The sequence below is a fragment of the Pomacea canaliculata genome, linkage group LG13, assembly GCF_003073045.1.
Source record: "Pomacea canaliculata isolate SZHN2017 linkage group LG13, ASM307304v1, whole genome shotgun sequence".
Classification (NCBI taxonomy): Eukaryota; Metazoa; Mollusca; class Gastropoda; order Architaenioglossa; family Ampullariidae; genus Pomacea; species Pomacea canaliculata.
In genome coordinates, this window is record NC_037602.1 from 817,602 (window position 1) to 831,568 (window position 13,967).

At 35.6% G+C, this 13,967-nt stretch overlaps 2 protein-coding genes across 6 annotated transcripts in view; one reads left to right on the forward strand and one right to left on the reverse strand.

The window, feature by feature from the left end:
• On the reverse strand, window positions 1-13,253 carry LOC112554191 (poly(A) RNA polymerase GLD2-like). 4 transcript variants are annotated; one of them, XM_025221837.1, is made up of 13 exons: window positions 13,116-13,253; window positions 11,646-12,340; window positions 11,227-11,395; window positions 10,424-10,538; window positions 10,147-10,238; window positions 8,653-8,719; window positions 8,335-8,401; window positions 7,391-7,467; window positions 6,956-7,084; window positions 6,587-6,633; window positions 3,424-3,557; window positions 2,612-2,718; window positions 1-2,019 (listed from the first exon to the last, which is right to left on the reverse strand). In XM_025221837.1, the coding sequence occupies exons 2-13, from the start codon at window positions 11,867-11,869 to the stop codon at window positions 1,880-1,882; spliced, it is 1,368 nt and encodes a 455-aa protein (XP_025077622.1). In that variant the 5' UTR covers window positions 11,870-12,340; window positions 13,116-13,253; the 3' UTR covers window positions 1-1,879. The 4 variants fall into 4 exon arrangements, with proteins under 4 accessions (XP_025077622.1, XP_025077619.1, XP_025077621.1 ...); XM_025221834.1 differs by lacking the exon at window positions 13,116-13,253 and adding an exon at window positions 13,016-13,109; XM_025221836.1 differs by lacking the exon at window positions 13,116-13,253 and adding an exon at window positions 12,911-13,099.
• The window catches only part of LOC112554189 (regulator of nonsense transcripts 1-like), a 21,680-nt gene continuing 20,909 nt past the window's right edge, over window positions 13,197-13,967 (forward strand). For both annotated transcript variants that reach the window (XR_003097217.1, XM_025221832.1), the window contains exon 1: window positions 13,197-13,543. Coding sequence is in view for 1 of the 2 variants with exons in the window: in XM_025221832.1 (XP_025077617.1) it covers window positions 13,361-13,543 (183 nt within the window). In the remaining variant the exon portion in view is untranslated. The remainder of the gene's footprint in view (window positions 13,544-13,967) is intronic.

Consider the following 13,967-nt stretch of genomic DNA (forward strand, 5'->3'; position numbering starts at 1 on the left):
TACCGAGAGCAACTTCTTTTAATTCCTCCGCCAATCTTTTGTAAACAAAACCTGGACATTAAAACCTCTAAAATGCAGAATCCATTCATCACTCACAAACTGAAGTGCATCATAAAAGCACAAGTGGGCCCAAGTGTTGCATGCACTTCAATGCAAATATACATATTATCTACATCAGTTACAACAATAATGGAGAGTAACAACTGAAACAATGATTGTTGAACATTTCTAACAATTTTGTTTTCGCACAATTCAAGACGTGTAGTTGATATATCTAGATACCTGAAATAGAAAGGTTAATATATCAGGTACTTGACGAAGTGGAAGAGGTGAGAGGAAAGGAAAGACAGGTAAAGGCGGACTACTCCAGAAAACAAAAGGAGAGAGATATTGTATGTTACAAGGGGGTTACAGGTGGAGCATCTTCTGTCCTGCTCAGTGCAAACTAATCTACAAATATACTTTTCATTAAACTGGTCAAACTGACCATGTACCTCAGCCTTTTCTCTGCCCTTTCTCCCTTAATATATGCCCCAGCAGAATCATAAGCCTTCTTGGTGAAGTCACTTCAAGTCACACTTGGAGAAAAATCCAGATACTAAATCAATGTTTCTTGATTATTATAGTTTGATGCTACATTATGCATTAATTAAATAAAAATAAATTTAAAAGAAAAGAAAACATGAAGAAAGGCTTCATTCTTAAATGCTTTAAAGAAAGAAAAAATACTTTGAATACTCCGACTAAAATGTTTGCAGGTTCACATCCTGATCGTTGAAACAGCTTCATCAAAAATAAATATTTCATTAAATAACCAACTGCTCTGTAAGTGACAAACCAAGTTGGCAACAAAACGTTTTACAAAATCTTCCATTCACTCCACTGCTGTAACACAACTATTAGCACATACATTTTCACAGAGAGGAGAGAGAAGAATCAATGACTATAGCTTGTACAACTGTCACATAGTAACAGGTGCACATTACTCAAAGACAGGCAAAAGATTAATGAATGCAGTCTAAAATCAGACTAATCCAAGTCAATACACTTTTTAGAAAGAACATATTACAACAAAAAAAAAATCTACAAAGTACCAAACACAAGGACTATGAAACAAACAAAATAAATTTATTGTTTATATATAGACATTAATAAACAAACGAATAATGAAACCAGTTTATCAAATATAAATGGTGAACATCATGATCTTTAAAGTAAAATGCCCATATAAAGAAAGGCTTACTATCATTTTATTCAAATATTAATTTTAAAAAATTCAAATAACTACCAACATCTCAAAAATATAACAGGTACTGTTGGTTTACAAAAAGATTTTTAAAAAATGCTAAAACAAGTGGGAGCATGATTGAGAAACAATGAAAGGAAGACACACACAATGCTTAGTTAATTGCAGATTTTGGACATTTAATGCACCAATGCAAATTTGCTTTTAAAAATAGACTTAAAGTAAGGCATGAGTCCATCTTCATCATATTAGGGTAGAACTTCCACACACATATATATACATGCATACAACCACGACCACACCTCAAACACATACTGTAGTTTTAAACATCTTAAAACAATGCAGATCAAATCTGGTGAAACCTTGATTTGAATATTATTAAATAGAACTGCAACATCTCTCAAAACCAAAACAGCAAACTTTAGAACTGAAATATAGTGATATTGCTAGAAGCCTTGGAATGATTAAGACCATTCTAAGCCTCTGCATTTTCTCATAAATGTCTGCACATGTAGAAGTCTTTAATTGGCCTACAGTGGTGAAACAGGTCTCTGAAAAACTGTCAGTTGAGATGTTGATCAATGTTAGTATGCTTAATCTTATGCACAGCTGTCCTTGCCCCTAATGACATGGTTAGAAGGGCTGGCTCAAAATTGACTTTGCCTTCCTGGTTTCTTTCAGAGTCCGTGCACTTCGTTTGAAAACATGCATAACTCGCTGGAATATGAATGCATCAAATACTGAACGTGCTGTGTTGGACCTATCAAAGGGTTCTGGAAAAAAAAAAAAAAACAATAGCAACCATTTGGTGAAGAGCAGTGAACATCTGTTCATGGTTCCTAATAGCACAACCAACAAAGGATACTACAGTATAAATGTAAATTTAAAAAGTATTAAATACTAATTAAGTATTTAAAACAGAAAATATTAAAATTTAATTTAAATGAAATACCTGTAACTGAAATAAAAATATTTTATACCTTGGATTCTGATTTAAATGTTTCTGCTACATGTCAGAGTTAAATCTGATAAATAGACAAAATATTCTACCACGTTACAGCAAGTAAATCCTTAAAGAAAGACTCTTTTCATTGGTGATTATTAGTAATTTGTTGTGCAAGAAATGCGCTTGTAATGTGGAAGCATTAATCAGAGGCTTAATGACTGAATTCTAACTTCACATTAATGCCTGGTAGCTAAAAGGTCTTACAGTGTATCGACACATGAATGATGCTTCTTTAAAATTATCAACACAAGCTGTTTTTGTCACCAGAATAGTACCTTGTTCTGGTTAATATGTACAGTCATGTGAGGCAGATGTGTCTTAACGCAGTTTTAATAAGAAGTCTGTATTTCAATATCTACCTTCGATACAAAGGCATTTCCACTGTGAAGGTTCATCACTATTGTATCTGACTGATTGGATGGGCAATACACCAGCCTCTCTCACGCTTATCACTTCTTGATCTGGCCTGTACACAGAAGCATATAGCACTTGCCTTTTTTCCAAAGCATTAATAAGATACTGAGTTTAGGAATATACCATATATAATTATATATATACTCTATGCTGCAAATGCTAAAGAAAAAAAAAAGGGCACACCCACAGGCACCAATCATGGCTCTTATTCTTTGCTTAGTTCAAAGGCCTGAATAAAAAGAGTAAAGCACAGCCCTGTCCAAAGGCAAGAATCAGGAATTGTGTCAAACAGAGGTGGACCTTCATATATAAATTTATGGGTGGGAAGCAGGAGATAAAAAATAAAACCTCCGTCAGGCAGCTTTGTGATATCTTGCAGGACAATTTAACTGCAGTCATCACCCGCAAAAGATATTGCTGTATAAATTTTTGGCTTATAGGTGTGGGTGTTTAAATAAATATACTTTTGCAACATTTTAGTTTTCCAGAATTAACCCAAATTGTCATTTTGTCCTTTGCCAGAACTGCTTTAGCAAGAATTTTGTGCATGTATGCTGATTTAATGTGAACTTGAAAAACAAATATCTTGAGTTTAAAGAGATCAGAGAAGCAACATGGCAGGTCATATAGTTACTGGTTATCATGTTTACAAATGCATTTCAGAGCAGAATACAGGTATATTTTTTAAATTTTACCCCGGCAATTTTCTGTTTTTAACAAACGACTGTTTTGGCAAAATATTACACAGGTGACTTACTTGAAATGAAATGCAAAATACTCAAGAAAACCACAAAAGAGTTTCCCCAAACTATCTCTGTTGGAGGTCTGGACATTATGTAATGATTCATCAAGTCTCAGTTTTCGAAGACCAACTTGTGCATTGAATCGTGCCTGCACAGAAAAATTTCATGTTACTCCAATAAGGTTCTAAAACAAACCAGCAAACAAAACAAAATCTATCTAAATATGCGTATCCAAAAACTAACATCAGTGATGATGCATTTATTTAAAAACCATTAATTCGGACTAAATGGCTCCCTGATTTCGAAAATATCTCAAACTTCGCCCACCATAAAATACGACAGTTTTTTAAAAACCTTACACTAAAAGTTATTTTCTTGCATGAGGAGAATTTTGAAATTATTAAAAATGTATATAACTGTACTCAAGTACACAAAACTTTTTAAATATTTGTGTAAAACAAAAAGAAAGATGAGAAAAAGGATCGCATGGCATCCTTTCTTTTCACCATCATCATCCGTAATATATTATGCATGGATTGAGAGCAACTCTTTGTTTTTGCTATTTAGTTATTTAGTAGAGAAGTCTCTCTATGTTGAGTCTGAAGCAGAATGTTTCTATTATGGAGGATGAGTCCTTTCTCTTTTCTTATTAAAATGATAATTAGGAAGATGGAGATAATAGAATTATTTGTATAAACCATGGAACCACTAGTCGTGACTAAGGAATGTAAACCAAACTTTTATTTACTTTTTATGATCACTAATGATTACTTATCAGAGTATTTTTACAAAGAGGACATGATCATTTTTATGGTGATTTATTTTTTTTAAAGAATATTTATTAAATTTTGAATTCTTTTAGACTGTCAGGATTATCCCTTGTGTAGAACTATTATATACAAAGGATATTAAACACTTATTTAAAATATTAGAAAACTTCTAGTATGAGACAGAAGACATTTTCCCTCATGTTACTACATTGATAATTTGGTAATTATTCCAAAACATCCAAACAACTTTAATCCTGTATATTTCATTTTCTTTCACTTTTCGTTTTACTTTTAATCAATCTTTATTGTCTGTACCAGGCGTAATCCAAGGCAGAATTTTTTCTTTTGCTCACAAAAATAATTTACACATGTAAACATAATGTAATGTGTGTGTACATATATATACAATATAAACATACATACACATATAACGGCATTTAACACACACGCACACCTATACCCTCTCACAACTACACATGAACTTCATCTCGGGATACGATTCTATCGGGGTTCAATAAGGCACTGTCGATCTTAAAATACATGAGTGATGAAAGTGAAAAATGTTCAATTGAAAAAATGATTCCTATCGGTGCAACACCTTTATCAGTGGTGCTAGCAGAAGTAATAAAAACCATGACATCCAAGTTATTCACGCATGCAGTCATCTGCAGGCCCATCAAATCACGATGCTACTAAACAAACATCATCTGGAAAATTATGACAGGCTTTAACAGTACAGCCATCAGGAGTCAGTGAGAGCTTTTAGCATTTCTCAAGACGAGATTTTCTTTTAACCTGAAAATGAAAACCCTGTGATCAATCAACAGGTCTAGGCCAGCCCAGGGAGACATAATTCTCTTTTTCCCCAATTAGTCAGCCACCGATGACCTGAATATTTGCGACTGGCAGATGCAGATCATGACTTTCAACAGTTATAACTTGAAAGTTGTCATTTTTCTTTAACTTGCTGTCAGCAGGGATATGTTTATTACAACTTCACGTTTTCAAAGAAATTTATTGTGATACAACCCAAATCGAAGTAATGAAGACCATCATCAGAGTTAGCATCTTTAAACAGCAATATCCATAGTAAATGTAACTAAAATTTAAGAAAAATTTGGTATTCTACAGACAATTGAATGAAATTGAACCTTTTAATGTTTAAATGTATTATCTCAAGGCTTAAAAATTAATTATTCTTTGTGATTGTTATCATTTAGTAGACCACAGTGAAAATTATTATTTAAAATAAAGTCAAAGATATTTCAATTTGAGTGCTTCCTTCGACTTTTTCTTTTAGTATCATAAGTTTATTTATTTTCCTTTGGTTTGGTATACAACAAGTGTACTTTTCCAATACATTTGCATCTGAACAACAAGCTTTTTTAACACTCCCAAAAGTAGATGAGCACTCTGAAACCTCCAGTTTAGTAAGTGTTAAGAAAGCAGCAAAGGTGAGAAATTTGAAGGATTTGAAAGAAAAATAAATGAACTGATGCAACTGTTTTTTTTTCCTCTTTCAATTACCCCTTTTTTAAAGTGTCAACAAAAATGTAGACTGACTGAAAATCGAATCGAATATTCTATTGTTTTAGGTCATTGGCCCCTAACAGGAGGGTGACATCACAATGACTACATTTCTAGTGCATTTACATAAAGATATGCTGCAACATGTGTATTATATAAATTTTAGAGTGATGTCCCTTTGCCAAACTGGTTCGAGGGTGACTCCTCTTCCCCACTTTTTCCTATTTGTCCATTGATCTGCATGCAGTTTTGTGTCTAATGTTCACTAGTTCATTTGTTATAATATTTGCAATGTTTCTGGATGGATGTCTGTGTCTGCACCACTTTCATCTTTTCCTGGGCAATTTTATTTCTACTGTCACATCTGCACCATCTTGCCATTACTTAGATTTGAGATCTGTGTATCTGCAGTGCCAACTCCAAACTCTGATTGCCTTCCTGCAGCTGCTTCAGAATGTTGAGCTATCACAGCAAGCTTTGAGTGGAGTACAGGCCATCTTGCAATGACTGATATCATGTATTTCCGAGAAGTTGAGTGAAATATGCCACTAGACTAATCTGACTGATGCTGATGCTGATGCTGAGAAAGGCCAACTTGTTTCTCAGGCCTTTGACCTGACTACTGTATTTATGTCCGCACTTCCCCATGACCTGACTAATGTACATATGTCTTTCTTAAAACTAGTAGCTGGTAAAGTTTGTAGATTCAAGAGAGTACCAAGAGGATAAAGAGAGACAAAAGTCACGTCAGGCAAATTAGGAACAAAACATTGTGGTTGTTCTAAATCTCCACCTGCAAGTCGGCCTCACATCACCTCCCCACCAGAGAATATAGTGAACAGAAGTTAAAGACTGGAGTGCTGGCAGTGAAAGTACTCACTGGATAGAGCTTCTGAAGAGATGGCAGAACTGGTGGATCACAGCCAACTATTGCAAATAATAAAAATATATGTATCAATCAACATCTTAATAAAACTCAAAGTAAATATTAAACTATGTTTATGTTAGTACATTTCTCCTTACAAGCGAACATATATATATATACAGTTCACAGACTAAAACCACAAAAGCAAACAGATGTTTGCTATTTGGTTAGCAGAAATCAAAGATCAGTAGAATGACATTTAAAAAAAAATCAGTCCCCCTTTATTTTTTTTTATTAAATGCAATGCTATCTTTTTAATGTCCAAGGTATAAGAGAAGTGCATGTACCAGCGCTGTTTGTGCATTCGTCATTATCTATTGTTACCTTGTAGATAGTGAATCAGCATCAGGGCCAAAGAGTAGCTGGAAATAGTTCGCTTGCGAGCATCGTTGATGTCATGGAAACGTGCCCAGTATTTGATGTACAGCATCAAAGGACCTACCCTTGGGTCAGCTACAAAGACAAGCAAGAGTTGCCAACTGATAACAGACTTTTTCTGGCACATTGTCTCAACAACTATTTATCACGTTCATATCAAGGGTTAGGGTTAGGTCAACCAGGCCTCACATATGCATATGACAGCATAGATAATTCAGTATTGTGTTGCTTCTTAATTCTGTAGCTTTACTTACAAAATAAGACTTGGATTTCTGAAAAAAAAACATTCAAAAATAGCCAAGGTACAGATTATCTCAATTTCCTAAACCCTGATGGCTAATTAAGAAGCAGGAAGGAAAAAAAAAAGGTTGAATATCATACCCATGCAGTAATATTTCAAGAGATGTGTGTTACGGATTCCCACACCATTGTTGATGTTGAGATCACACTCTATATTTCTGCAAGATTACATATCACTTTTGTTTGACATCCTCAAAATGCTTTTCACTAAGTATCATTGCTTTCTCTTTCCAGTCAGCCAAAGCCATTGATCTGATTTTAAAGTCATCTTAAAAATTTAAGAGAAGATAGATATATTATATATCCTTAGTAGTCAGCCAATAATACTTACTGAATTAGCTATTGTACATAACTGACTTATGGGTAACTAAAAATCTAAACCCTTAACATCCACAAAATGTCAGTTTGGTTGCCAGCATCCCAATCCCAATCAGCATTAAATTTTGTTTGCTTACTTTTTCTTTCAGAGACTGGGGGAGGGAGGGAATTGGTGTTTTACACTGAGCCAGCAACTAAGGCCATATTACAGCAAGGCAGCCAGCCCTGTACACAGATGCCACATGCAGAGAAAGAATAGAATGCCCAAGACGAGAACTAAGCCCAGCACAGCCAATACTCAGTGTATTAGTGACAGACACTAATCATTGCTTCACTGGACCGCTATGAGGCTTTGGGAGAAGCATTGCTTTTTCTCAGCCCTCAACCTGCTGTTGCTTTTTTTTTTTTTTTAACCTTTCTCTGGATGTGACATCAGGGTTGACTATAAAGGGTTTTTTTTTGGGTAATCTATTTTCTTTCCCTGTGAGGGAGGGAGTGTGTGCATGTGAGAACTGCGTTATGGAACTGTCAATGGCAGAAACCAATGATAAATCACGTTGAAGATAAAAGGCAGTTATACAATGAAATAAAGAGTTGCATAGAGAAGAGAAATATGTGTTATAATGTATTATACATTATAATTTATAATGTTTTATATATTATTAAAAATCATTGAATGTTTAACTATATACTAAAATATTGCTCACTTTTTGATGTCGGTGAATTTCAAGATGGGCACTTTGGCTTTGATGACTTGGGAGTACTTTACAAATGCTGTAAGTAATTTGAAAAAAAAAGTTGTAATACTGAGAAATATGCAAGGCAGTGGCTTAGACAACAGTTCTTTTTATAATGTTGGATAGAATGCACCACCATTCTAATCCTTTCCTCTGTAGGCACTAATCATAGTACATGGTGCGATAAGTGCTTGACTACCACTGTCATAACAAGTTCCACAGAATTAATTACTTTTTCATACTTTGATCCCTCCACATCCACAAGCTAATGACATAAGGACTACTTACTGCAACATCTGAGTGCATTGTGAATACTGCTGAGGATGTGTACAGCTTCAAATCTCTGATCAATTGCCTGGAACAGAATTAGATGTCTGTCCTACTGTATTCTGCAATATTTTGCCCTAATTGTCTTGTAATGTCTTGTATGTTTCTAGTACTTCTTTCGTAACTGATGTTTAAAAAGGAGGATATCACTGAAGAACATGCACTTATGTTTTCAACCTGTCCATCTTTTTTTTTTTAATACTACAGAACTATAAATAGTCCATCAGCCAACCAAAAAAAAAAAAAAAAAAAAGCAAAAATGAATGAAAGAAAATCAATATCTTTGAGCCCTTTTATGCAAAAAAGCTATTTTCACCTGCATCTCTGTTACATATTGGATGCATCTATCTTGCAGGAATTTATAATAATAATAATGAGGATTTATATAGCGCCTTTCCAAAAAAACCAACTTGCTCAGAGCACTTTATATAAATCATAGACTAGATCATACACAACCATGCAGCTATATTCACATATAACAAACATGCTCACTCCTACTACTGATGCTACACATATAAAAAGTAAATGTAGACACATGTCATGCATGCTCAGGGTCAGGACAGGGTCACAGTGAAGTCATTCTGAAAAGATGTGTCTTAAGTTTGGACTTAAAGGTGGTAAGAGAATCAGAGTGACGAAGGTTGACGGGTAATCTATTCCAAGTTGATTGGGCTTGGTAGGAGAAAGACCATACTTCTTTGTCTTAGTCAGTGGGACTCGCAGAAGCTTGGTGTCAGAAAATGAGCAAAAGAGGTTGAGTGGGTGTATACATGGGAGCGAGTTCATTGAGGTACAGAGGACCGGTGCCAGAAACAGCAGAGTAAGTCAAAGTGGAAAGTTTTATATTACTTCATCTTTTTTTGGATGTCTTTATTTGTAAGCTTCTGCATCCCAGTTATGTCTTCCTGTCAATCTAAAAATCCCCAGTCCCCATTTTGAAGGCAACCAAAGAATACCATATCCTACTGCAAAACTTTACAAATTATTTTACAGTAAGTATAAATAGCTAGAGTGTAATGTTACATACACTTTCATCTGCATTGATCCTTTAATGCAGGGGTGGGCAATTAATTTTCCCAAGGGGCCGAATGAGAAATTGGGATGGTGTTCGAGGGCCGGACTAATATAGTTAACTCAGTTTTACCCAATACTGTATATATAGTACATATACTGGCGGCGTGCCAGCGGGCGAGCCGTCAGAGACAGGAGGCAGGCTGGATCCGGCCTGCAGGCCGCCCCTTGCCCAGGTCTGCTTTAATGCATACTATGTGAATGATACATCAAAGAGAAAGTGTAAGTCACTCCCTCTCATTCATGATGTGTCATCAACACTGCACTGTAACTTTTAGTTTCTAAGTACATTACCCAGAAACTGTATGCCAAAAGTGTAAAGTCAAACTTAAAAAAATGAACAAGACTTGACAAGATTCTTTTTAGAATTACAGATTTAATTACCTTGTCTTGAGACAGCAGAAGACACAGGTCCATGTCACTTGTGCGTGTACCAAAGCCATTGAGAGAGGAACCAACAATGAACAGTTTGCATCCTAAAAGCCAAGCATCAAGTCGTGTCAATAATGACAGAAAATGAATTATTTAAAAAAGTGATCAAAGGGGACATGGAAGGCAGGAGCAGAAAAAAAAATACAAGGGTAGAAAAGGGGGAAAAAAAACCAAGAAGGAAGGATGGAGAAATAAAAAACAAGGAGATACAAATGTACATTTGGCTTACCTGGAAAAACATCTTTGACTATCGCATACAAACAGTTGCTCAGCATAATTTTATGTTCCAGGTCTTGCTGAGACTGGTGATTTTGATTGTAATGGTGGACAATGTCCTCTGTAATCTGAAAAACAACAGTTAACATTTAAAACTTTCAGATCTTTGGCAAAGCATATGAAGACCAAATTTCAAATACCTTTATTTTCATTTAAATGTGTCTATTGCCAGCAACTTATGCTAAAAGTAAAATTCTTAACTAGGCAGATTTTATAAGGAAATAGTTTTCACATAGGTTACACAATTTCTTCACATGGAAACAATAAAAAATGATGCTTAAACAACAAATTTTTCCTGTCAGAAATAAGAAATCAATTCCAGGATTATACAGGCAGTCCTTGACTTCCGACGCTGTTCCATTCCTACGTTGCATCATAAACTAATTTTCCCTGTAAGTCGGAAAATACGTACATATTGTACGTCATACTGTAAGCACTTATCCTATTCTAACACCTATCCTAACACAGTAATTATCAAAAAGTATGAGCCGCGTAACCATGTATTCTTCCACCGTGTACACCAAACACGAAGTTCGCATTACGACGTTTACAACGCAAAACCTTTTAAATCAAAACAAGGCTTTATACAGTAAATGGGAGATGTGTCGCAACCACGAAACATTCTAACTCGGGAATGACGTACCCCAAGGACCGCCTGTACTGAGACATGGATATGGTCTACAACACGAGCTTTACTCTCCCTTATAGTCAGACATGGATATGGCATAACACAAGATCCTTTCCCTTTTCACTTACGTTATCATACCCATCTCCTGGTTTATAGATGATGACTTTTGAGGTAAGTGGTGCAGGTTGGACAGAAGACGATGCCTTGGTCTCACATTCATTTTCTGTCAGTGACTCATGACGCCCTTTCTTGCTGTAGCCAGGCATTTCAGAATCATCCTGACAAGAACCTTTGCGTCTAAGTAAAAGAAAAAAGCAAAAGTATTACAAGTGCATATATAATCACTTTCTTTAATCTCTTAGTGTCAGACAGCTTGCTAGTCATCATCTTTATCATTTGTTACTATAAAAGTTCCCAATACTACTCTGTGAATCAATGGATTGCCATTCATTAATTTTATTTTGGACAGAAATTCAGGACTTCTCCCCCTTCCCCATCAAGTTCTTCCCCATAGAAAAATAAAAATAAAACAGAAATCACAACTCACTTAACAGTTCTCTGATTAACAAGGTTGCCATTCCATTTTGCTGTCATTTTACTGCTGAGTTGCTGCCCAGTTGTATATGCCCTCTGATCTTGTGTTTCTATGCTTGATGGTCTGTGTACATAGCTTTGGCCTATAGGAATATACTGATAAATAATGCTATCACTGGTGAAGTCTTCAAAACTTGTCCTTTGCCCTTGGTGTACATTGTGTGGATAGTAATCCATTTGTAAGGATGCCTTATAAGCAGTGGAAAAGGTCTATGCATCATTCCATTTGCAGCATATTTACCAATGTTGGGTACAGATGGAGGCAGAGCATGACTAGATGGTCGCTCTAGAGAAAAGTCTATGCCTCGAGCAGAATGATGGATCTGGTTGTTCAATGTCAATCGAGCATTATTGTAGGGAAACATTATATGACTGGCTGCCAAAACCACTTGGCTAATATCCTTATGGTACAGTTCTTTTAAAAAACAAGATGTGGACAACCTCAGCAATGCAGACACAAGATAGTTCTGTGCAAAAATTTCAATAATTTTTTTGCGAAAAGTATGTTTAAAACAGAGTTTCACACAAAGACTGGCATTTGAGATGAAGTATATCCAAGGCCAAGCTGTAAGTGTCCCCAGTGATCCTGTTAAAACCCCAGCATGTGCAAAAGCCTTCATTTACCATGACGAATGCCTGTAAAATATCCTGAAATGTAAAAAAAAAAAAAGGAAAAGTGTATACTAAAAGAACATCATCTGACACACCAAGAACATGCATTTTTTTCAAGTCATCATCCTTGTCATAATGAATGTCATAGATGTCTTTTGCTGCCTATCAATGATGGAAAAAAAAAAACCCTAAATTCAGTTCTGGTTTCTCTTCCTTTCAACGAATGAAACAACTGACTGCTAAATATTTGAATTGCTAAACAAGTTAACAACCAACCCATCTTATTTTTATCTCCTGTTTGGTCACCTTCTCCATTAACCGATTTAGTATGTAATAACATCATGAATTTTGTTATCACTAGTTTAAAAAAAACTCAATAAAATTTTATTCAACTTTTAGTTTTACTTTTGCTTTTCAAAATATTTTCCAAATAACGCCATCCAAGATTTCTTCTTGTCAAAATGGTGTACGTGTACATGCTTGAGGTATTCAAAACAGGTGATATTCTTACTGGATTTGTTGATGATATTTGACACGCATGAACTGTTATCACTCTAGCTGGATACCGTCTCGATTAATGGTGAACTATTGTTGAAGTCAACTTACATGTTGCATTAAACTTTTATATTTTATTTCTTCACTTAATCAGAAATTTCATACGCTGGTCACAGACTTCAATATCGTCTCTTAATTTTAACGACATTTACATACGTATTATATGGCAGGCATTGACAGAAGTTGGCAAGGAGTTAGGTGGAATGGAAGGAAGCATGTAGACCTAACGGAAACGAGCAGATGAAAGTAGAGTTACCATTCTTTTATACTTGAGTACTACGTCAACGCCTAAACTTTTGTGCGAAGAACGTCATTGGTTAGTGCCGTTCACTGACGTAAGCAAGGGAGAACGGAATGGCGTGTGTAAGTTGATCGTCGCAAGCAGTAGGTCTACAAACGAAGTATACGAAAACATTTTTCGCCATGCAATTCTGGTGAATAGACTGAAACACTTTAAGTCAGTGTCTAGTTCTTGGCTTTAGGGTCACTTCAAGTATCACCATGAGTGTCGACACGTACGGTCCGAGCTCACAAACGCTCACGTTTTTAGAAACAGAAGATGGGACCGACCTTCTGGGTGCAGACACTCAAGGATCCGAGTTTGAATTTACTGACTTCACTCTTCCGTCTCAAACACAGTCACAAACCCAGGCGTCTCAGATCGAACTCCAAAGTCAAAGTCAGGTAATGTACTGGTTATTGATTTTGCTTTGTTGTTACCCGTAATGGCGGTTTCCATGTGGGTCATCCAGCAATGAGCAAGATAGCAACGTCCGGCTTTTCAGAGCCAATCCACACCCTCCCATGTGCTGCGGAGCATGCATGCATGAACACTGACGCCATCAGTTTCAGCAATTTTATTGTGTTATGGTGAAGGAAATATCTTACAGAAAACCCAATAAACTGAAGCATTTCAAGAAATAGTGACATTAGTGCCTCCATATTTACTGATAAAATAAATGTTTTAATGACATGAGTCTCATTTAGGCTGTTTATTGATTACATACGTGGTAAAGTTACTGTTAGTCACAATACCTCAACACAAGCATGAAACTGGCCATTATTTTGTTATAAAATACCTTTTATCCTAATATTTTAATTCATATCA

Coding starts and splice junctions, on each gene's coding strand:
- LOC112554191 (XM_025221837.1), bottom strand. CDS start 11,869: ATGGATTACTATCCACACAATGTACACCAAGGGCAAAGGACAAGTTTT. Junction 7,468..8,334: donor AAATTCACCGACATCAAAAA/GTGAGCAATATT, acceptor GTAATCTTGCAG/AAATATAGAGTGTGATCTCA. Junction 3,558..6,586: donor CTCTTCAGAAGCTCTATCCA/GTGAGTACTTTC, acceptor TTTTCTGTGCAG/GCACGATTCAATGCACAAGT.